At 46.0% G+C, this 22157-nt stretch overlaps 1 protein-coding gene across 16 annotated transcripts in view; it reads left to right on the top strand.

Annotated features, from left to right (window-relative positions):
• Positions 1-22157, top strand: part of ETV6 (ETS variant transcription factor 6) — a 238284-nt gene that overhangs the window by 96136 nt on the left and 119991 nt on the right. For 9 of the 16 annotated variants that reach the window (XM_089920300.1, XM_030761861.2, XM_022577601.3 and 6 more), the window contains one exon: positions 3054-3183. The exons of 1 other annotated variant lie outside the window; for it this stretch is intronic. In XM_089920300.1, coding sequence (XP_089776426.1) covers positions 3121-3183 — 63 coding nt within the window. In that variant the 5' untranslated portion in view covers positions 3054-3120. Of the gene's footprint in view, positions 1-2341; positions 2512-3053; positions 3184-22157 lie in introns of all 16 variants that reach the window. 6 more of the 16 variants (XM_089920303.1, XM_030761862.2, XM_089920301.1 and 3 more) reach the window with 2 other exon arrangements.

A 22157-nucleotide genomic window follows, 5' to 3' on the forward strand; every position in this document is an offset into this window, starting at 1 on the left:
TGTTCAAATAAAACACCTCTGGTTTTCATCCGACTGACAATTTGCTCTCGAGGTGAATGCGCTGTAAGCGGGGGTACTCGCCTTCTCTTCCTTGGGGTTGGACCAGAGAGGCAGTTCTGAGAATAAAGAGGTTTCTGTTATTGGGGGGAATCGGATGTTAGTCTCACTTAGCCCCTCTACCTGGATGTCTCCATCGGGGACAGCAGTGTTTGTTTCATATTCCTCACTGCTGATGGTCTGCTGATTGTGCCACGGTACATGTTAAGTGCATGGTTAGAATGACAGATTTTAAAATGAGGACCACGTGAGTCACCCTAGAGATTGACAGAAAGAGAGACAAGGGACGTAAGTCTGGTGGGGGATGCCCAGGTGTGTGCTTGCTTCTCCTCGGAAAGGAGCCCACACACTGGGCAGCATCCTTTCCGGGGTCCCCTGAGTGCTGTTCTGGCTGCTAAACCCAGGGTCACGGTAGTGTAACAGCCGCTAGCAAATTGCTGCTCAAGACCCTAGAAGCACATTTTGCTTTTCCCCCTCTTGGTCAAGATACCCACCCTTTCTTTTGTTACTGACAAATCTCTTCATTGAAACCTTTGAAAAGAGCTTCCCATCCCAGGCTTAGGATGTCGCAGTGTTGCTGAGTGGAATCCATCATCAGGAGTGAGAGGCATTCAATTTCCACAGTCACTCGGTGTCCGGCCTTCTCTTTATAGGTTTCATCATGAAATAGCAAGGTTGTCTTCATCTGCAATTGTTTGGACATGTGGGGGGTGTGGCATAAAAATCCGAGGGCAAGCCCTGAAGTGTGGCATTCAGTGTAGCAGGAAGGACTGGGAACCACACACAAATGTAAACACACAGGGGGCTGCCTCCAAAGAAAGTACAGTGAAAAGAAGGTACAACACAACGATAATTGAGCGAGTCGCAGGCTGGAGGTATATTTCCCCAAGAAATAAAGTAAAATCTGCCTTGAGGGCTCCATCCTTGATGGAGTTGGTGAGGGTGAGGGAGCGCGGAGAGGTGGCCTCTAACTCACGTGGACTAGTTATAGGATCTTCTAAGTTTCTCCTTGCTTTAAGAGAAAGTCACCGTCTTAGGAAATGCCATCTTCTTTTTTCTCACACTCATGCCATGCCATCTGAAAGCTATCTGGCTGCACCGTGTTTTCTTCATCAACAGTTTCAGTTCTGCAAAAACCCTAACAAAACAGAAAGCTATTTCTGGGAATAAAGTAATGGTAGATAAGATATCGAGACATATATTGGGACTGGGGTGGCAGTGGGGTGTTATTCAAGGGGTGAAGTGTATGGAGAATTTGTTAAGCTAGAAAAACAGACTATGTTTAAAATGTTTAAAAAAGCCTAGCTCACCTTGAAAAACCCCTCAGCAGATTTCGTATGTTTCCCATATGTGTGTTTATGTCTGACTTTTTCACCTCAAAAACCCCAAGCCAAACACCAAAAATATAACTCCTCCTTAAGTTAGAGTTGCTCAGAATATGTGTGATGTTTGGTAAAGTTCAAGAAAAGTGAAGTTGAAGGTTTTGCCTCTGGGTGACCTTTCACAGGACGTCTCTGGTTGATCCAGAAATGAAATCTAGGGTGTATGTGTCTGCCCTTAATTAAGAAATTCACCAGGAAACTTTAGGATGTATGTTTAAACAGAAATCTTCCAAAGGCCCTAGTTGCTGGTAGAGGATGCCTCAGGGAAGTTATTGTGATTCCATTCGGAAATTACAAAAATATGTATATATTCATTTAAAATCGAAACTTCCGCTACAGCTGCCAAACTTCCCAGGTTATGAGCAGACGAGAAGCTTCAGTTTGGTTACAGGGCTGGGGGACTCCCCTGCTTCCCTTGGCATATTTGATGGAGTATAAAATGTTAGAGAACTCTTTCCAATACGTGAACACCCCTTTCGTTTTATTTAAATCTGTGATTTTTCTTTTGCTCCATTTTTGTTTTCACAACGGCATCTTACCATCTCCTCCCGCCCCCTCTTATTTTTGGACCGTGTGTGTCCCAATTTACTTTGCCCTGTTAAGCACAACTTCTTTTAGTTTCTGTGGTTTATGTATGGACTGCAAGTCAAACTAGTTGGTATTTGTCGGTCTGAGATGCAAGTTGCACTGCTCTCCCCGGTGTACACCATAGTTGGTTTCTTGCCATTAGTTGGCACGTTTTTAACTTAAAACTAATCCTTCCCATCCCATCCAGTTGTTTTAATTGATCTAACAAATGCCGCCTGTTTGAATTTAAACAGTGGGTGTGCTGGGTCTCCCCTCCCCCTTTCCTTGTCAGTTGAGTAAGAATCTTCGATTAAACCGTACTTCCTTAAATGCAGGTTATTCTTTGCATGAGCCTTGAGATGCTTCAGAAGGAAAGAAATTATTGGTTCTAAGATGGAGCGTAAGGGGACAAGGAGATAACTGTTGGTGGCAGATCATTCCCTGCGATGAAGGGAAAAATGAAACACTGGAGGTTTTTGGTGGTGGTAGCTGTGTCATGAGATAGGTAGGTGATAGACAAATCTTGCTTGCAGATTTATTAACTAAAATCTCGAACTTATAAGCCATCATTTTGGGCTCACCTCTCATTGGACCTGAGTGTGGAATCCTACTTTGATTAGAAGATGGGGATATTGTCAGAGAAGAGGGAAGGTGGTTTTAATGTATTGGTGACATTAATTATGGGACCGGAAGAGTAATTTTTGAGAGAGGAGTCTTTAACGCCATTCTCTTAGACATATTGTTTCATTCCCTTGGTCTTGCCTCCCCTCTTTACTGGAACAAACAACTAGTACAGAGAGGGAAAAAAAAAAAAAAAAAAGACACCTATTGAGCCGAGGGCAAAGGAAAAGCCCGATTTTAAACCTTTCCCGCGTTTTGTTACAAATCCCTGATGCTGGCGATCTGAAAGCCAGCTGCACGGAGTGTCTAGAGAGGGAACCAGCACCCAGACGCCCCGAACCCGCCCCCTCGCGATGTCAGCCCTCAGTTCCAGGCTTTCATTGTCTTTTCCCCCCCCTCCCCTCTTGCTGCCCTTCTTTTTAACAGCAGGAACGGATTTCATATACACCCCCCGAGAGCCCGGTGCCCAGTTACACTTCCTCGACGCCGCTTCATGTGCCAGTGCCCCGAGCGCTCAGGATGGAGGAAGACTCGATCCGCCTGCCCGCGCACCTGCGTGAGTGTTCGCGCGCCCCGGGATGGACGGGGTGGGGGGGGGGGTTTGGACGGGACGGACGGACCGACAGCTGGACAGAAGGATCGACCGCTGTGGGGGGGTGGGTGGTGGTGGCAGGGAGGCGGGGCTGCAAGCCGGGCAGGGGCGCGCCCTGAGATGGTTTTCCCACGACCTCCCGAAGCTGCTTTGGCATCGTTCGCCCCCTCCCACCTGCAAATGGCTTTGAAAAGCTTGAGCTTCCTGGCTGTCGTTTCTCTGCGTGTTCATTTCGTCTCTTGACTATGACATACTACCCGCTGCAGCTCAGCAGGGCGTCGGGGCCTCCACACTTGTGCTGCTGGGGCCAGGCTTCAAAGCACCCAGCACCTGTCCTTTCCTTTCTGTCTTTCTTTCTTGAGCTGCCACCCAGCCCCGATGACCCGGCATGCCGAGCGCAGCCGGGGAGAATGCGTCACCTGATTGCCACCCTGGTCGCGGTGTCCAAGAAAATGCCAGGTTCTCTGGCTTGACTGTTAGTCTCAGGGCACGAGTCCAGGTTATGGAGGACACGTCACGGCGGGAGCTGGTGGGGGGGGGGGTCACCTTGGCCCTTCCCTAGTTGATTCCTCATGACTTGAGTGGTGGCCCAGTTGTACTTGCCGTCTTTTTCGGGCGTGCTTCTGCTTCCCAGATTATTCTGCTCCGCCTGGCCCATCCCTCCTCAGAAAGCAGAAGGTTGCCTGCTGAGCGTGGGGAACAGCAAGAGAGGATGCAGGCTTCTCTTTCCTCTCTCTGTGCTCATTCAGCAGATCACATAACTGTGATGCTGGGAGGTACTCGGCGTGCATTGCTGGCGTACCCCTTCTCCCCGACAGTGAGGATGGTGGCTGGGATCCTTGAAGGGGAGTTGGGGGCCATGAGAACCCTTCCCCTCCTCCAGCTTGCTGCGTCCATCAGCGTTTACAAAGTTGGTATATACTAGGGTCAGCACACTCCAGCTTCAGTCTACCCTCTTCTCCACACTGAACTTTTAAAGAAGAGATTGGGACTGTGAAGGTGCCGTGGTCACGATCGAGGGCTGCACTCAGCAAAATGGAGTTTTGTGGCACCAGTGAGCGTTGTGAGCAGACAGCCTGGGAGAGGGACCACTAACAGCCTTTTCTCCCTCCCCACGCTGTTCCATGACCAAGCTATTCACTTCAGGACCGTTCACTTTGGGGTGGAACATACTCAGGCCATGCAGAGAAAGCACTCCTGCTACCTAATCTCCTTCATTTATTCGTTTGACAAATAGTTACTGATTAACTGGTATTGGTAACAAATAGTTACCTATTATTGGTAACAAATAGTTACCTGCACTGTGCCAGGCACTCTTCTGGTTGCCAGGATACAGAAATGAGCAAAGCAGACCCAACTCCTTGCCCTTATGGAGCCTGAAGTCTCCATAAAGAGAGAAAAAGAAATAATAAACTCCTGTCCCCAGTAGGCTGAGGTTTCATGGCTTTTTCTTCCTGTACTTTGACACAGCCCATCCCCCAGCCTCCGGAAAGACCCTAACTCCTGGTTTGTCTCTGGACTTCACATATGTAAGCTCTTTGACCACAGAACTGCCTCTCCATAAAAAGTTACCACGGTAAAACGCACTAACAAACACAACGAACTGACCATCAGCAGGTTGTAATTCTTAACTAGTTCTGCTGTTCGACTAGCTGTTCGACTGTGAGTCAGTCCTCCTAACACTCAATTTTCCTACCATACAAAATTGTGATTGGACAGGAGAATGTTCAACAGTCCCCTTAACTTGAAAAGATTATGATCTCACCTAAGACATCATTTTCCCTACTTGGAACTGTTTCTTCCATACCAACACTTTACTTTTTTTCTTGGGTTGACAGTTTCCTAATGGAGTCACAGCGGTGCTGCTCACCACTGTCTTGTCGGGCCCTGCCATGTGCCTAGCACACAGTCAGAGTAGCTAATAGCTATTGTGGGATGCCTCTGTACCAGGCACTATGTGAAGTCCTTTATGGAAATTATTTTATTTAATTCTCACAGCGATCCTTGTAGGTATTTTTGTTATATCCATGTCACACATAAGGAATTTAGGGCTTAGAGAATTTAAGTAACCTGCCAAGGTCACACAGTCAGTAGGAGATAGAGTCAGGGTTCAAACTCAGTTCCGTCTGACTCCAGAGCCTGGGCTTTTATCTGTTAGGCCATGATGTAAGTGTGTTTAATAGGTACTTCTTGGATGGATGGATGAATTCAGGGTTGACAGTTAGCCACTATTCACTAATGTGGCCAGAGGGTTGGTTTCTGGCTGGACTCTGTTCTAACTGGTGGATCAGTTGTTGAATAGTTCGCATATCTCCCTTGGACGGATGGATGGGTGGGTGGATGGATGCCCCCGTAGAGAATTATCAGATATAGAACTATAGCACATTACTGCTGGCCTTGGAACAGTCAGTTGTTAGGTTAGGGATTCAGGTCATGGTGATGATTTTGTCTGAATGCTCCTGTCTGGCAGCCTGACTTTAGAGCCCTCCTTGCAATCTGCATCAGCCCCATGGTAACACCATTTGTTCCCACATCTGGAATGAATCCTCTGAAAGTGGAGGTTCCCAGGCTCTTGCTGTCTGTCTTCAGCTGGGACTTTCCACAGGAGACTGAGCTGCCCGCCTCCCTGTCCTGTTCCAGCACTAGGCTGCCCATTGTGCTGTTTGAGAAACATCTCCTGGAGTGCCTAGGACGGTTGAGGCCGTGTCGTATACTTGAGGATGCATCCCAGCTGGGTTTCCAAACCGAAAAGAAAATAAATATTCTAACGAGGGAATTGGGTTATTGCTGTTTGAATCTGGGATTCCAGACAATTCCCAGCGGAATGCTCGTGGAAAGTACGGGGAAGAATCCGAAAGCCAAGACAGCGGCAGGACATTTATGGTATTGCTGGGTTGAAAGCATTTTTAGCCGCTTGTTTTAAAGAGATACTCACCAGACTGGTATGCCTCCAAGTGGCTTCTTTTCGCCCTCTGTCCTCATTGATCTCCACATAAACCCATTCTCTCTTAACCCTTTCTTTTTCTCCTTTCCTTCTTAAATCAATAGATAGCCTTTCCTGGTTAGGGCGGAAGGCAGGGATCATAATATTTAAGGTTCTCGTACTGCAGGTTCCTCACCGTTTTGTTCTGCAAACACAGGGCAAGCTGAAGACACAGTGTGACAACTTAGGAAGCTGTTGAGATGTAGAAAGTAATGGCTTTTCCTCTTCCTTGCCTCTGATTAAAAACAAAAAAAAAACCAAAGTGATAACTGGGGCAAGCCCGAAGCGGTGATTCTAGAGGACTTGAAAAGGACAGGCAGGGGCAGTCTGGGCCAAGGGGAGGAGGGCCAGCCCCGTACCATCCTGGCCAGGCCTCCTCCCTGCCCTCCCACCCACCAGATCCTGCGGCATCTTCCTGGAACTTCCTTGTTGCACCAGGAGAGCAGACTCAAGTTTGTTTATTGAGAAGATAGAAAGGTTTTTTTCCCCCTTCCTTCCATGTAGGGTACTAAATTTTCTTTTTAAAGCTTGAGGCTAGAAGAGCTGAAGTGTGATAATTACAGCAGGTAGGTGAAAATGAAAAGTTCCATTCTTTGAATTTATTAATTAATTAATTTATTTTTTGGCTGCGTGCGGCGTGTGGGATCTTATTTCCCCCACCAGTGATCGAACCCGCGCTGCCTGCTTTGGAAGCATGGAGTCCTAGCTACTGGACCGCCAGGGAAGTCCAGAAAAGTTCCATTCTTTAAAGGGAAAATAAACCTTTCATGGTACCTTGAGAACATTTACAGGACCGTGGAGCCCCGAGAGTGCCTGGAGGAGATCACTCTTGATCCTCTGAGCGGTGAACGGCCTCCTAGTGTGAAGGAGAGACTCTCTCTAGTTTGTCTGCCCAGGGACCACTTTTTCTAAATAATGGCCGGTGGGTGCCAAGGGGGTAGCAAAATGTGCCTTATGAGCTGATGCCAGCCCTGCGAAATACTCAGCCTCAAGTCGTGATGTCCCGGGCCGCCCACGTGACCACAGTGCGTGTATTTCAGATGCATGGGGCAGAATTTAAATCGCTGAACGCCTTTTCCTTATTAAATTGCTTTTAACAGAATCATCTCGCATTTAGTCGACAGAATTGCTTCTAATCACAGGCTGACGTGATGCCGCCTGTCTAAAGCCTTTGCCGTTTGCAGTGCCAGTTTGCTCTTCTAAAATTCCCGGGAATTGATATTTAAAAATCGGAACCCAGGACTCATTCATCACATTTAATAGGGTTACGGTTTATGACGTTGCGGGTTCATAAATAGCCGTAATAGCTGCACAGGGTTGTCTGGAATCGGGACTCCAGAAATAGCCCCCTGGCTCTCCTTCCTTTCCTTGTGCATCTTTCAGAATTCTTACATTACTGCTCCTGCTTGTGTGTTTAATAATTTAATTTAATGCCTTCCTTTGGAAACGTTACCTCGTGGCTCACCCCCTTGGGCGATTTTGCAGTCTCAGCAGAGTGACCGAGTGTAAGACAGTTCGCTCGGTTAGAGCCAGGAGATTGAAAAGAGATGCAGCGCTTCTCTTTGCTACTGAGTGGAGCAGCCAACAATTTTATACACGTTCAAGTTCTTTCCGTTCCCAAAGAAGAGGCAAAAAATGGGAATTAAGGATAATCTTAGTTAGTGTTCTGTATTAGTATAAGTAACAAAATGTGTTCATATATGTGGTTTCATTTAATCGTGCGGCTGCCCTGGGTGTCACTAACCCTATTTTACTGATGAGATGACCATGGCTCAGGTAGTTACACTGAATTGTCCACATTCACGTGGCACGTGAAGAATCTAACATGATTTCTATTTCAGAAGTCACCATTTCCCCTTCCTAGGAGAAAACATAATGGCAGAGCCTCTCGGACTTGAAAGCGGAGGCAGTGCTGACTGTTGGCGTCTGGGTAGCCGTGGATGCGGGGACTGGGAACAGCTAGGGCTCCAGTAATGCGCTTGGCCGTTCATTTGTGCTGAGCCTCTCAACGGGCTGGCCTGTCTCAATAGATAATTATTTCAGTTTTGCTCACCCATTCCTCCTGCTTCTCCCTCTTGAGTGAGCTGACATTGAAATCGAGTATCTCTCTGCCACCAGCAGGACAGCGCTGGCCACGAAGGGCCCACCCAAGTCCCCACATTCCCTGGCATTTCATCAGGAATGACCTCTTGGGAACAGGGCCCACTGCTGTTTCGGAGCTTCTGGTTGAAAAAGCACAGCAATATGAAGGACTTGAGTTCCAACAGACCTGAACGGGCTGGCATCCCAGGGCTGCCTCTCTCTATTAGGGAGATGAGTTCACCTCTCCAAGGCTCTAATTTCATAAAACACCTACTGATGACGGTTTCTTTTCTTTTCTTTTCTTTTTTACCTTTACCCGTAAATATTTCTGTGTATTTTTTTCTAAGAACAAGGATATTCTCTTACGTAATCACAATGATTATCAAAATACGGAAAGATCTGAAACATTCATTTCAGATGTACAACATAACGATTCGATATATGTATGTATTGTGAAATGACCATTGTCCCTACCTGGTGCTGAGGGATATTTACATGAGCCTGGAGATCATGACAGTTAAGATCTATCATCACACATAGTTACAGTTCTTGCTCTTGTGATAAGAACTTTTAAGATCTACTCTCTCAGCAACTTTTTTTTTGGTCTGTTTTGTTTTTTCTGTGGGTTTTTAAAAATAATTTTATTGAAATATAGTTGATGAGGGTTTCTTATAAGTATCAGAGCTAATTTGCATGTGGCATCTTGCACAGTGCCTGGCGAACAGTGGCCAGGAACTCATGAGGGCTCTATTTCAGTTTCCACAACTGGTAAATCGTGTGTTGAGGAGGTGCATCTTCCCTTTCAAGCGCCAAGAGAAGCATGGATGTGCTTGCTTGTTTCATTAAAGAAAGGGCCTGGAAGAAAAAAAAAAAGAAAAGAAAGGGCCTAGAGTTCTGTCTGCACACGTCGAGACTGATTTCCCTAGGTCACAATGGAAGTAAGCTTTATTTTCTGACTCTGTGATTTCCTTGAGCTTGGTTCTGCTCTGGGGCACTCCATCCCAGGGCCTTTTCCTCCCTCACCGTACCTGTACCCCTGTCTGGAGCTACTTTCTTCCCTGGCCTTGCCTGAACCTGCCATCTCCTTCTTCAACCTTCCCTGCCCACCTCCTCAGACCTGACAGATGCTCCCCCATCCTCAGCCATTATCAGGGCTCCCCAAACGGCCCCTCCTCACACAGCTGCCTGTGACATACGGTGACATCACCAGCAGAGTTGAGGCAGGGACATGGGGAAGGAGACTTCCTTCTCAGTCTCTTGACAAAGCAGTCGTGACTTCTAACAACGATGGCCAGCCACCAGCATTTTCTCTTCTGTGCCCCTCAAGCCTCCCTTAGGGGTCCTTCACTTTTTACTTTCAAGGCTTTCTGCTTTTCCAGCCGCACAGGGCCCTGGGTAGCGGCTTCAAAGAGCTCGAAGAGAAAAAACAGGCCACAACAGGACAGCCAGGATGCTTTGGAAGGGAAATTTCCTTTTTGGGTTTGCTGTCTGCAAGAATTTCCGATGCAGGCGGACGCTAATTCTTAGCTGCATGCTTCCCGATAAGGAAGCAGCTTCAATAAATGCAGCTATTTATAGATGGCTTTTCTTTTTTCTTAAGAAAAAAATATATAACCAGAGGTCAATCGACCTTTTCTTTCACTTCACGTTTCGTGCCGTGCACATTTAAGGCAGTTCCTCGGACAAATGCTCTGACAAAGTGGCTGCGGTCCTGCAGGGAGTTGGGGGGAAGGCTCTCACTTTCCTTGGAATTCCGAAGTAGACATTTGGAAGTCACTGGCTATGGGTTGTCCCTAGCTGGTGCTGTGGGATATTTACACGAGCCTGGAGATACCCGGCTCCATTCTACACCCAGTGTTGAAGTTTTATGACAGATGCAGCGAAAGGTCCATTTAAGAAGAAAAGTCGATGGGAACCAGCTCATTCTAGGAATAGACTTGAACAACAGGAAATAAGAAATGATATTTCCATTTCTTCCTTGTCCTCTCTTCTGTCTCCCCTTGGATTTTCCCCACCATCAGTACCGCTGTGGTCTTTCTCTTGGCATATTAGGGTTCTGCAGACTGGGGACTCCCCGTCCATCAGTTAAGCGGCCAGCCTCACACGTATCTCTATAACACTCGCTGGCTGGTGTGATAAAGATTCAACACGATGTTGACTCGAGCTGTGCTTCCCTAGGCTCCTCCCCACGACCTCCCCATCATCACAAAGCATATTGATTGGGCTGAGTCTCTACAAATGGGAGCAAGTTTCCATCTTCAAATGACAGATAGTCTCTCCCATTTTGCTCCATGCCTGAGTTCAAAGTAGCTCAGACTCTTGGAGTTTCTGACAGGCATGACTTTGCCCGTTTCATCTTTATGCATTTCCAGAGGTCAGTGTTACCAAGGACCTTCAGGCGTTGCCGATTTCACTGTTGCCATGAGAAGATTCTGATTCAGTCGCCTGAACCATCTATGTGTGTTTTGGGGTAGGGTGGCTGTTTTTTCTGGTTTCTTCAGAAGCGAGGTGGGGCAGGATTTGAGAGACTTAAAGGGTCCCTGTCTCTGACTACATGCTGACTGTAAATTCCTAAGAATAATTAGTCACCCCCACCCTGATACTTACTGCCTCCATCTTTGGTAGGTGGACCAAACCCCATTCTTCTGAAATTATTCTCTATTTCTGCTTCCTCTAGATCTTGGATAGAAATAGCCTCAAATGGGGTGCTAAGATTTCAGTAATAGAAATGCAGACTGCAGACGTAGACCCTAGATAAAGAGCTCTCTGTGTGGGGGGTGGGTGTAGATAGGATGCCTGGGAGGAAGATTCTCATCCGTGCAGGGCTGTGCAGGGAACATGTTGTTTCACCAATTCGGCTAGGGCTGAATTCTCTGTTCTGGGCTGGGGGCTTTCACTAAAGTGGTCCACTTTAAAGAGGCAGGGGGAAGGTTTGCAAGGAGAGAGGTAACAATCACTTTTTTGAAAAAAGGTGCCTAGGTGAGTGTTGAGAGGTCTATCTTAAGAAATATTACAGGGCTATTGGGCATTTATGTAGCTCCACTTTAGAAGTAACAGTGAGTGTTAGGGTTTAATTATCCATTTGTTTTCCAAGAGTGGCTTACCTTTGCAAATCAGTTTCCTTTTTGGTCATTATACCCCACCTTCCAGTTTACAGAAGCTTTGCTTCTCCTAAGCGCCATCCTGAGGTCCACTGTATATTAGGTACCACTCTAGAGCATCTCTGTTGCAATAGGGTATGGAATAAGAAATCATTGTCATCACTGATTATTGAGCACTTTCTTGATGCCATATATGTATATGTATGTATTATGCTGAACGATCACTAACGCTACATGGTAGATATTCTGTCTTGTTTACATCTGATGCTCCGAGTGGTAAATCACATGCCAGAGGTCATACAGAGAGCAAGTGGGGGGGGGTACAATTTGAATCCAGATCTAATTCCAAAACCCAGACTTGTATGCACTTCACCATGTTGCTTCTTAAAAGCATTAGGAGCTGTTGAAAGTCATTTCCCTCTAGCTGTTGGTTAGAAGGAGAAAATCCAAGCTAATGTACACTAAATTATCTTTTGAACTTAGAGGAAGGTAAATTTTCAAATTCAATCCTTTTTGGAGACTGATGTCTGCAACTTATTTTCAGATATCTGTAAATGCTGGTGTGTTAGAAACAAAATCGAATGAAGTGAAAAGAGGTGCCTGTTGTCCACGATTTTCCATCTTTTTAAAGAGATAATCTACCTCCCAGATTATTACTAAACGGTAGGAAAGGTGATGTGTTCGAATGATGGTTGTATTATTGGGTTCACAAATTAAACCATTTCACTGCCTAATGCTTTTTGTTAATCTGACACACGTCTTCGGAAAAATTGTCGGATGTGTTGCTGCCTTGGTTTACACCCCTGACCTGTGTTCTGGGAAACTCTACTGCAGGGTCATAGAGCAGGGGATGCTCTTGTCTGCGGTCATTCCTCGGAGAGTTGGCCCAGCGTGGTCCGTGGTGGGTGGGGTAGTCTCAGACACCTCGTTCTTCCTCCCAGGGTTGTGGTTTCCTCGCCTGTGAAGTGAAGTGGCCTGAGTGTGTAAAATCACTGGCTCTTCCCTGCTCAGACATTTTCTTGTTCTCGAATTCCAGTAGAGAAATAACAAGGCATAGCAGCAGTGGAGCATTATCTGTAAATGCTAAGGATGGTGATCATTCACTTGATTTCGAGCACTCAGCATCACATTTTAGTGCAGATCGTGGTATTTTAATGACGCAGGCAATCGTCCCCGACTTTAGCTGTGATTGTTTTGTGAGGATATGCCCTCCTGCAAGGAAGTACGGCAATTCAGCGCCCCGACGCCGCCGTTGGGTGCTTCCCTACGCTGCCCGTGATTGAGATTGGTTAATGCTCTTGTGGGCTGGGAACCCGAGCCAGCTGCTCCGCCTGGCAGGTCTCCTGAAGGCTGCCTCAGCCGCTCACATCTTCCCCTGGCTCCCAGGACCTCACAGCAGAACCGCAGGCCCGCTCCCCTGTTCTCCAAGCCCCCCTTCTGGCCTGAGAATCGTCTGTGAGTTTGGCTGTTTGCCTAGTGCATTATGCACAGGTGTGTCTTCTGGTAACTACCTCCTTGACCCCAACTGCATGATTTGTGGGAATCCCCTCGGCAGCTGGGGGCTCGTCTGCCTTTCCTGTAACCTGTAAAAAATGACAGTCTGCATTTTGCTCCGTCTGTAGGTGGTGTCCACTGGGTTTCGGGCTTTACAGAGCCAGCTGATCTGCACGGATGGGCCACACTCCCCTCATTCCGCCGGCCCCATCGCACATGCACAGTTAATACTGCATTAATGAACGATGGGGGGAAAAAGCCCAGTGGGCAAGGGAATGAAGGCTTTCAGCTCCTAAAGTGAAAGCTTTGATGCTGCGCTTTTAAGTACATTTCCATCCGTGCGGCCAGCAGAGAGAATCCGTGACACTTATACCGTCCCCTGGGCATGAAAGCTCGCACCCAAGGAACGATTTCTAAATAGAGGCCCTGAGCTAGTTACTCGAATCATCCACTTATTGCCAAAAGCTGCGAACGGGTGTAGGATTAGGGAGAAAAGAATCGCCCAGAGCAGCAGTGATTTGTGAACAAAGCTGATGAGGGGGTTTATTTTACCTCCTTAAGTAGCTCTTGGGTCGCCAATGGCAGGAACTCTTTGTAGGGAAACAAATATAAGCCAGTGATTTGGTGCCAACCCTCTTGGGGAAATGAAATGATTCTTTCTCCTCCGGAGCCTGAATTCAGGAAGCAGCCCTACGGCCAGGCAGGTTCACAAACCTGTTATTCTGATGTGTTGGAGGGTTTCTCCGTCTCGGGCATATTTTCCTATTAGATGTCCACAGAGCGGGGGAGAAACTTCTTCCCTTTCTTTTTCACTCTGATTCCTTCCACACCGCCATTCTCACAGCACTGTACCCTCACACTTACCCTTTTCGCTTCTCCTGCGATGTGGCAGTGAAGCCGCTTCACAAAATCCCCACCCTGGACAGACAGTTCGCGTTCCCCTCTTTGCAGTTCCGTCAAGCGTGGTGTGGGCTTCTTGCTGGGCTTACAGTCTGGCCGTGATTCAACTCTTCATCCAGATATTTGGGGTTTTACTTAGAGGCCTTTTAGGAACACAAAAGTAGAAATTCCCTGCGAGAGACAGTCCCCACTTGAGAGTCATGGGTTATAAATGCCCTTTTAAACTCTCCTGTAGTTCTCTGATCATGCTGAGAGGTACTTCAGAGACCCACAGAAATCCTTATGAAAGAAGAAGGTTTGTCTTTTGATTCCTGGGCAAAGAAAAAATTCTACTTCAGATAAATCCAAACGAGTGTGCATGTATGTTTGGGTGTGTGTAGGGTGGGGAATTCGGTTGGGACTGTCTCAGAGCTATTACTCCAGACATCTGTTTCATGGAGCTTCTGTGATGACTCCTGCCACCCAAAGTGATCCAGGGAACGAAGCTGAAGAAGTACAACTGGGTATCGTAGGGTTGGCATTGTACATTCAGCTATGTAGCCTCTCATCTGGTGCTTCTTTGTTTGCCGAAGGAGTATTGAGATTCAGAAAGCGGCTAGCTTCTACACTTGTATCGTCCAGACAGTGCTACTCTGGGTCCGGGACAGAGGGCTTATCGTTGTCTGTGAACAGGGCCCATGTTACGCTCCAGCAGAGTGTGTGGTCACTCAGCTGCAGTGATACAAGAGTGCCCCGCGCTTGAAGATTTCCCACGGTGAACTACCATGGTACCTGAAATTCTCCTCAGATGCATTCCATCTGGATCAGGCATTGTTTCCACCTAGCTCCACTTTTAAAAGTAAATAGTCATGATAGCAGAGGATACCTTGGATAGAGATAATGAATACCTTATGTCCCTGAATGTCTTAATGAAAATTAGTTTAGCAAATCGAATCTTTTGAAATAGAAGATCCGTGGTCAGCCTGGAAGGTCAAGGGAGGGGGCTGAGTTGGAAATAAACTCCATGATTTTGCTGGGGGCTGGCTTCCCCTTGGAGGAGACAGACGTAAGATTAGATGGAAAATCCAGACCCCTTGATGTAGACAAAACATCGTGAACCTGGACCTGTGAGACCAAGGTGAATAATCTGATACTCACTCTTCCTGGTTGTTGGTCTCAAGACGTTGCCAGAATCCGTATTGGCCAAACAATGTTGGACCTCTCTAGCTCACTGTCAACATGAGAATGTGTAATTTTCATCTGCATTTTCTTGAGAGGAGTGGTGAACTTGGGGGTGCAAATCTGAATCCTTAAGCTTTTCAACCATTCTTACCAAAATGTCTCTACCTCGGGGATGACTAATTGTTTGATTGCACAGGTATAAGGGAGCTGTTAACCCACATCTCAAGCCGAAGTGGCCAGGAACATCTTGGCTTGTGTGCAAATTGAAGGGGCTGGCTGGGGGTGGGTGGCTTGTATGAGGAGTGGGTATGTGGTCTCGGGAGAAAGATTCCTCAGAGCTCTCCGTGTGGAGCAATAACTTCCATGTATTCGGTGCTTACGGTAGGGACTTTTCACACGGATTATATCATTTAATCCTCACAACAGAGCTATGAACTGAGTTTTATTACCCTCACTTTACTGATGAAAGGTCAGGTTTGAAGAGGTTAAGGAGCTTGGCCAAAGTCACAGAGCTAGTAGGTGGCCGAGCAGGTCAGACCCCCCACTCTACACCTTTCTTCCCAGGCTGACCCAAAGACCTAGTCCCTAGACCATTCTCATTAAGAACCTGAAAAATAGTGTTGGATCCCCCTCTGCGATCCAACTGTGGTTAAAACCTCGTAAGTTTTAGAAAAACAGAATAATTCGCTAAACTAAAATCATAAATCCACTCCACGAAAAAGAATCCACCACAACCCCAAACCTCAGTGTTACAATATATTCAGATTTCAGTGGGCCATCGGAGTCTAGCTCGTCCCTTAAACATCTCTCTGCTTCCCGGTCAATAATATCCCTACTGAGTCCTGGCACACGAATAGTGTAATGAGATCGGACCCTATCGCTCTGCCGTTCAAGTTCAGTCTTAAGTACAGGGTGAAAATCCAGGGCTGCCTTAGTTCCTCATCTGTCTGTGTCTCTCTTTGTCTCATCGCTTGTGATACAGTTTGTGAAGTTCAGTATCACTCCTTCGTTTTGTGCTTTAGGTTTCTGCGTCGTTTCCTTTTCACAACTTTTTTTTTTCAATGAAGTGATTTGAAATGGAAAATTAAAAACTTAACTGTGAGTCTCACAGTTTTCTGCTAATGCCTCTGTACCAAGAAGCTTCATGAAATATTATATATTATTCTTCACTTCAGCACGGCTGCTCTGGGCTCTCACCCACTTAGTCATTCACAGTATGTCTGAGATTAATTTCTATAAGGCTGTGGTTTGGGATATTTTCTCCCTGTCCATGTTTTACTTCAAATCCTCACCGGGGAAGTTTGTGTAGAAAAACCCCACCACCCTTGATAAAAGGTCATTTGGCCATATAAGTGCTTTAGGAACTGTAACTGGCTGTTTTATTTTTGTGCACCCTCTTCGTTTGAAATTCTGCAGTCTTTCTACCAGAAATCTTAAGTGTGTGTGGGCTTGAGGACAAGAATGGGTGCTTTGTGTCGAAGTGCCCGTGTATGATGTAGGTATGTCTTCGGAGATGCCTGTTTCTTTCTCTTCTTCCTTTATTTTTTTGGAGTCTGCGCCTTTTGGAAGAAGCGGATTAATACACACAGTTACCTCAAATTCTGCTTTAAATAATCCTGTGCAAACAGTGCAAGCTCTGTTTCCTCTTCAGATTAGCCCCCTAATACTAATTTAAAATTTTTAGATCAAAGTTATGCATGTATAGAGTTTAAAAAGTGAAATAATTCTGCCAGACTTACAGTTAAAAATAATCAGGGATGCCTATTTCTTGATGAAAGTGACAGGTACGGATTCCCTCTTGGAGAGTTAAAGCTCTGGGTGTGACTTGGAAGATTAAAGCTCAGGATGGTGGGAGCTGGCTGGCACAAGGGCTCAGGAGAATGAAGGAGAGGGAGGAAGAGGGGGGCCAGGGACCATTTCAGTGGGGTCCCCATCCCCTGGAGGGGAGAGAGCCACACTGTTTATCCCAGCATCCCAGTCGGAGCCAGCAAGCCAGGGGTGTTTTCAGGACTCAGCTGCCAAAGTTTCTTGAAACAGCTCTGCTCAAAGGCATATGCTGGGCTCACTTCTGAGGGAAATTTCCTTTTTGGGGAAGTTGAAGCAAAGGAATTTCCTGTGTGGGCAGACAGAGCTTCCTGACTTGAAGGCTTCTTGGAAGGGAAACAGTTTCATAATGAAATGACAAATTAAAGACATACCAGCCGGGTTCACTTCAAAACAGCTATTGAGAGTGTGGGCAAAGCCCTATTATACTCCCTCACAGAGCAAAAATAAATCCCATCCTGACAGGTTTCTGAATGCTGGATTATATCCATCCCCCCACACCTTCCCTCGCAGCCCTCTGCATCCCCCTCCCTCCCACCCCTGCCATTAGAAGCCACCATCTCTATCTTTAACAGCTCTGCGAGCAGCCGGCAGGGAGGCTGGGAGCATCTCTCTCGCTGCCTTTCTTTGTGGCTTCACCCAATCCTGACCTACACGGAGGCCTTATAGGTTCTGTGAGAGCCCCATGCTGCCAAGACCCACAGAAATGACCTCTTTCTTTCCCCCTTTGACACAAAGCAATGATTGAAGATGTTTTCAGCAATGGGGTTAAAAAAAAAAAAAAAAAAAGCAGCCATTTCCTCAGACCGGCCTTTAAAATCTTGTAGGCAGTAAATGGAAGTGCTCTTCTGGTCTTGGGAGCTGGGTCTGAAGTCTGGTCTGTCGAAGAAAATGAGGGTCTGCGCTGGGCGGATGACGTCCTTATACCTGAACTTATAATTTTATGTAGTTTAGTCAGCCTGAATTTTTTTTTAACTTGACATGAAGATGCCTTATGAATTAAATTCCTTTTTTATGGAGCAGACCAGGAGGAGGAACGATGGAAGTGTTATTTGGGGTCAGTGTTAATTAGGCTTAAGCTAATGAAGTAGAAGAGGCCCAGGTTATGGAATCAGATGTCTCGATTCAAGTGCCAGCTCTAACAGTATAGAAACGAGCAGTGTCGCCTTGGGCGAGTCACTTAACTTCTTGGTCTCGGTTTCCTTATCTCTGAAATGGGTACAGCAACACCTGTTTCACATTGTCGTGAGGAAATTAGATTATGATTTCAAAAACACTTCATATACTCCTCTAAAGCCTTGGCCAGATAGCACTGTTTCTGTAGTCACTGTTGGGATCTTTGGGGATTGAAATACCACATTAGGTTGAAACAGCAGAATTGTAGAATTTGTAGGTCAGTTTGGAAGATGTTTATTAGAGATTTTATATGTGTGCGGCGTGCTTGGGTTCTGCAGGGGAAAATAACAGTGTGAAGTTTAGAGGGGTCACGTGGTGTGGCAGAAAGAATCTTGGGCTTGGGGTCAGGAGGCCAGGGTTCAATCCTGGCTGTGATTCGATAGCTCTGTAGATCAGGGTGAGCTATTTCACCTTTTTGAGCCTCAGTTGCTCATCTGTAAAATTGGGGGAAGTCCAACTCTTTGACTTGAATAAGTTCTGTTCAACTCTGACATTGTATGATCAATTTTAAGAGGTCCCTGCCTTTTGCTTACAGGATTTATTCTGAAGAACAAGGAAGAAATATCCCCTGTATAACAGCTTGTCTGATGAAGAAACTTGCATCAGAAAGCTAGATACTTTTAATTAGTATATCTGACGTAAACAGGAAAAAATTGAGGCTTGCCAGCTATGTCGGCAGCAGCGATTTGTTTTGGGGTGTTTCTGAGTGAATGCTGACTTGAAAATTACCAGGGTCATGGGTTGAACGTGGCAGTTTCCTTAAGAGAACTTGTCCCAGGATTTTGGTTTACCTTCTTCCAGCTGCTCCAGGGGAGACTCAGTATGTTTCCAAGTCGTTGTTTATTTCAGCCATTCCCATCGTGGGTATCCTTGTCCAAATAGGCTTCCAAGATAGAGGTCATGACGCTGACTGGTCCTGCCAGTTAGGTTTTATTATGTGCTGATATGTAATTTTCGGACTGCCGCATTATTCTTCACCTCATCTTCCGTTTGTATGAGTGAAGGACTATTACTAATTTTGCCTCCAAACAGTCTCGTCAGCACCCATTTTTGATTTGACGAAACCAAAGAGCTAGAAAAATGAGATACCGTTTAGAAGATCACAGAGGCAAAATGGTGACAAGTCTAGCCTTGAGTCAAAACAGCTGATGCTTTGTTTTCTTTTGTTTTTGATGTGGACCATTTTCAAAGTCTTTATTGAATTTGTTACAATATTGCTTCTGTTTTATGTTTGGTTTTTTGGCTGCGAGGCATGTGGGATGTTAGCTCCCCGACCAGGGATTGAACCCGTACCCCCTGCATTGGAAGGCGAAGTCTTAACCACTGGACCGCCAGGGAAGTCCCCAAACAAAACAGCTGATGTTTTTGGGGTGTGCACTGTGTGTTAGTGGTGCTTTAATAAATTGTCTCATTATTGTTTTTCTCCCGAGGAGTCTGAGAGGTAGGTGATACTATCTTCACTTCACACATACAGAAACTAGGGCTTTGAAACGTTAAGTAATTGGCTCCAGGACACAGAACTGGTCAGTGGTAGAGTCAGAATTTGAGCGCAGGTCTGTCTGCTCCCAAACCTGTGTTCTTCCGTGCATCTCGTCTGTGTTGTCCATTGTTATGAAATTGACCTCAGTGCGTAGAAGTGGAGTTAAACCTATACCGGGTCCCTGAAAAGAAACAAAACTAACCTCATAGTCATCATGCTCTTGTAATGGCAGAAAAGCCTGCAGCTTTCCAGTGTGGAAAATCATATACCTGGGCATAAACTGAGCAAATATAGCCCTGCCCCTTGCCTCTGGAAGAGAACCTGTTTGGGTTCATCCTGGGGCCAAATTGGCCTAGAACCTCACTGGCCAGCTCTGGCCACACCTTGCAAACTAGGACAGAAGTCTGCTGGCCGTGTTTCAGGTGGGTAAGAACAGTGCCCGGTGCCAGATTACATCCTTTTCCTTGTGAAATTCCTTGTGAAATATTGTTTGTGGCTATCTGGGCTTGTTCGGAAGAAAATTCAAATCTGGTTCTATTCGAGAAGCATTGATTTGAAGAAACACTATGCTCAGTGCTAGGAATACAAAGATGAGTAAGGTAGGAAGTCAGTCTAAGGAAGAAAAAACTTGGATAGTCATTCAACAAAACCAGTAATTACTGAGCTCCTACTGTGCTGGTAAATGGTAATTATAAGAGCTAAATAAATATCTAAAAAGCTTCCATCCAAGGACATGTTTTAAGCCTCTACAGAAGGAACATGTTTTGTCTTGATTCTGCTTGATTTTATTAAATTTCCTCTGTACAAGTACGCTTTCAGTGTGTGCCCTATTGTTTAAAGCCCAACGTTGTTTTATCATTTTTTTTACTTGTTTGACTATCATGAAAATAGCTCCGGAATTTCTCCTCCTCATTCCCATTCTTAATCTCACTTTTCTTCCCCAAAGAATATAGACTTTCAAAATTATTTTTCAATAAAAGCCGCAATATTTTAAAAACTTCATTTATATATATATATGTGTGTGTATATATTTGTAACATCTTTATTGGTAAAAATTCATTTATATTTAAAACACAGATAACATCCTGGAGAAAATCTGAGAGAAACATACGATTTTGATGGTATCTAATTATAAAAGACTCAGAGTACATTGGCAAATGTAGCAAAACACTTAAGTAGGTGTCAGTATGGAGTTCACAGTAAGGGGAGAAACGGTGTCACTTCTCCTGCAGAGAAATGCAGTCTCTCATATTAATCTTTCATTGGCCTCTAGCTGCCAGTGGGCTCTTTCAAAAAGAATTCCTTTTCTTCATTACACTATATTCCACATTTGGGCTTAAGGTGGAAGAAAAGAAAGTACTGTTGAAATGCTTTGACCGAATCTACACTATGCTCCTTTGCTCCTCTGGTGAGGAAGTTGGGGGGTGTGGCGAAGCAGGGAGGCGGGGCAGGTTTAGCGTAAGAGCTGGTGTGCACTCTCCTGCATCCCAGTCCCTTGGATGGGATGATTCCTTGGATGTTTTCCTTACCTGGCAGCATCGCAAGGGGCGAATCCACTAGGAGGAAGACCATATTAACAGAGGAGTTGCAGGACCTGAAGAGGTGCTACAGGGAGCGAGATGACTGACAGGTGGATGAAATTCAATATCCTTTCCGTTCAAATTAAAATGAAAAGAAAGTTGCTACTTAATAAGTTCCAGTTCTAGCCTCTGTTTAATATTCCCTGCCCTTCATTCAGATCAGCAAAATGTCAGTGAGCAGCTGTGGGGAGAAAGAACTGAATCCACTGGGCTTGAGCTCCCCAGCTGGACCGCCAGGCCTTGGATGTTGGGAGTTGACAGTGTCTAACCACGTGCTTAACAGTTTCACTGACCATCAAGTCCCCAGGGGACCGAGGCAGTGGCCCGGGTTCAGCTCTAGTTGTGCAGAGCAAGGAAGCTTCACCTCCTTTGTTCAGCTCACGCTGTTGGGAGCTGGAGTTGCCTCTGCCCATCATAAATGCAACCAGAGAACTTCATGTCTGCATGTGGTCCAGGCCCAGCTTGAAGCCTGAGCTTCTGAACATGAGCCTGGCAGTCCCAGCCTCCCTTTCCCTTCTGTAACTCCCGGGAATCCTAACAGGGAGGTCATATCTGTCCACTGTCAGCCTGATGCACCACAGCCCCTGCTCCCTCTGCCTGCCCGCCAGTAACCTTAAGATTTAGGGGAAATTAAAATAGACCTTCTTCTGGAGAGGTACCGAGGTCTCAGGCACAAATGTAGCTTTTTTTTTTTTTTCGCTTTTTTCTACACTAGAGAAAGAAAGCCTTTTTGACTTCTGTGAATAAAGAATAAGCAATGGCTCTGTTCCACCCTCCTGGTTGGTCCAGAGCACTTGCACAAGACTCAGAGCGATTCTGACAAGGCTTTAACTGATGACAGACATCAAGTCTATTTGTCTTTGCGTTAGACACTGATTGTGACAGCGTTGCCATCGACCTGCACCATCTAGGAAAGAGCTCCAGTTTCTGAAAAGGTGGGGATTGACTCTTAGTAGTGCTTTAACAGTTCACAGCTCACAGGAATGAGTAGACACTGTGTAAACAGTGCATTGCTGACGATCAGTAAGTGTTAGGTGGGAATTCCAGTGGTGTGCTCCCCCCACATTTTACTTTTGGTTCCTTGTCAAGTAATGTAATAACTGAGTCCATAACTCCAGCCTAGGGAGCAGTTGCTGTGTGCGAACTTTGTTGTGTTA

This window comes from Delphinapterus leucas, chromosome 11 (genome assembly GCF_059928025.1).
Source record: "Delphinapterus leucas isolate spDelLeu-1000000601 "Yukka" chromosome 11, BTC_Dleu_Yukka2, whole genome shotgun sequence".
Taxonomy (NCBI): Eukaryota; Metazoa; Chordata; class Mammalia; order Artiodactyla; family Monodontidae; genus Delphinapterus; species Delphinapterus leucas.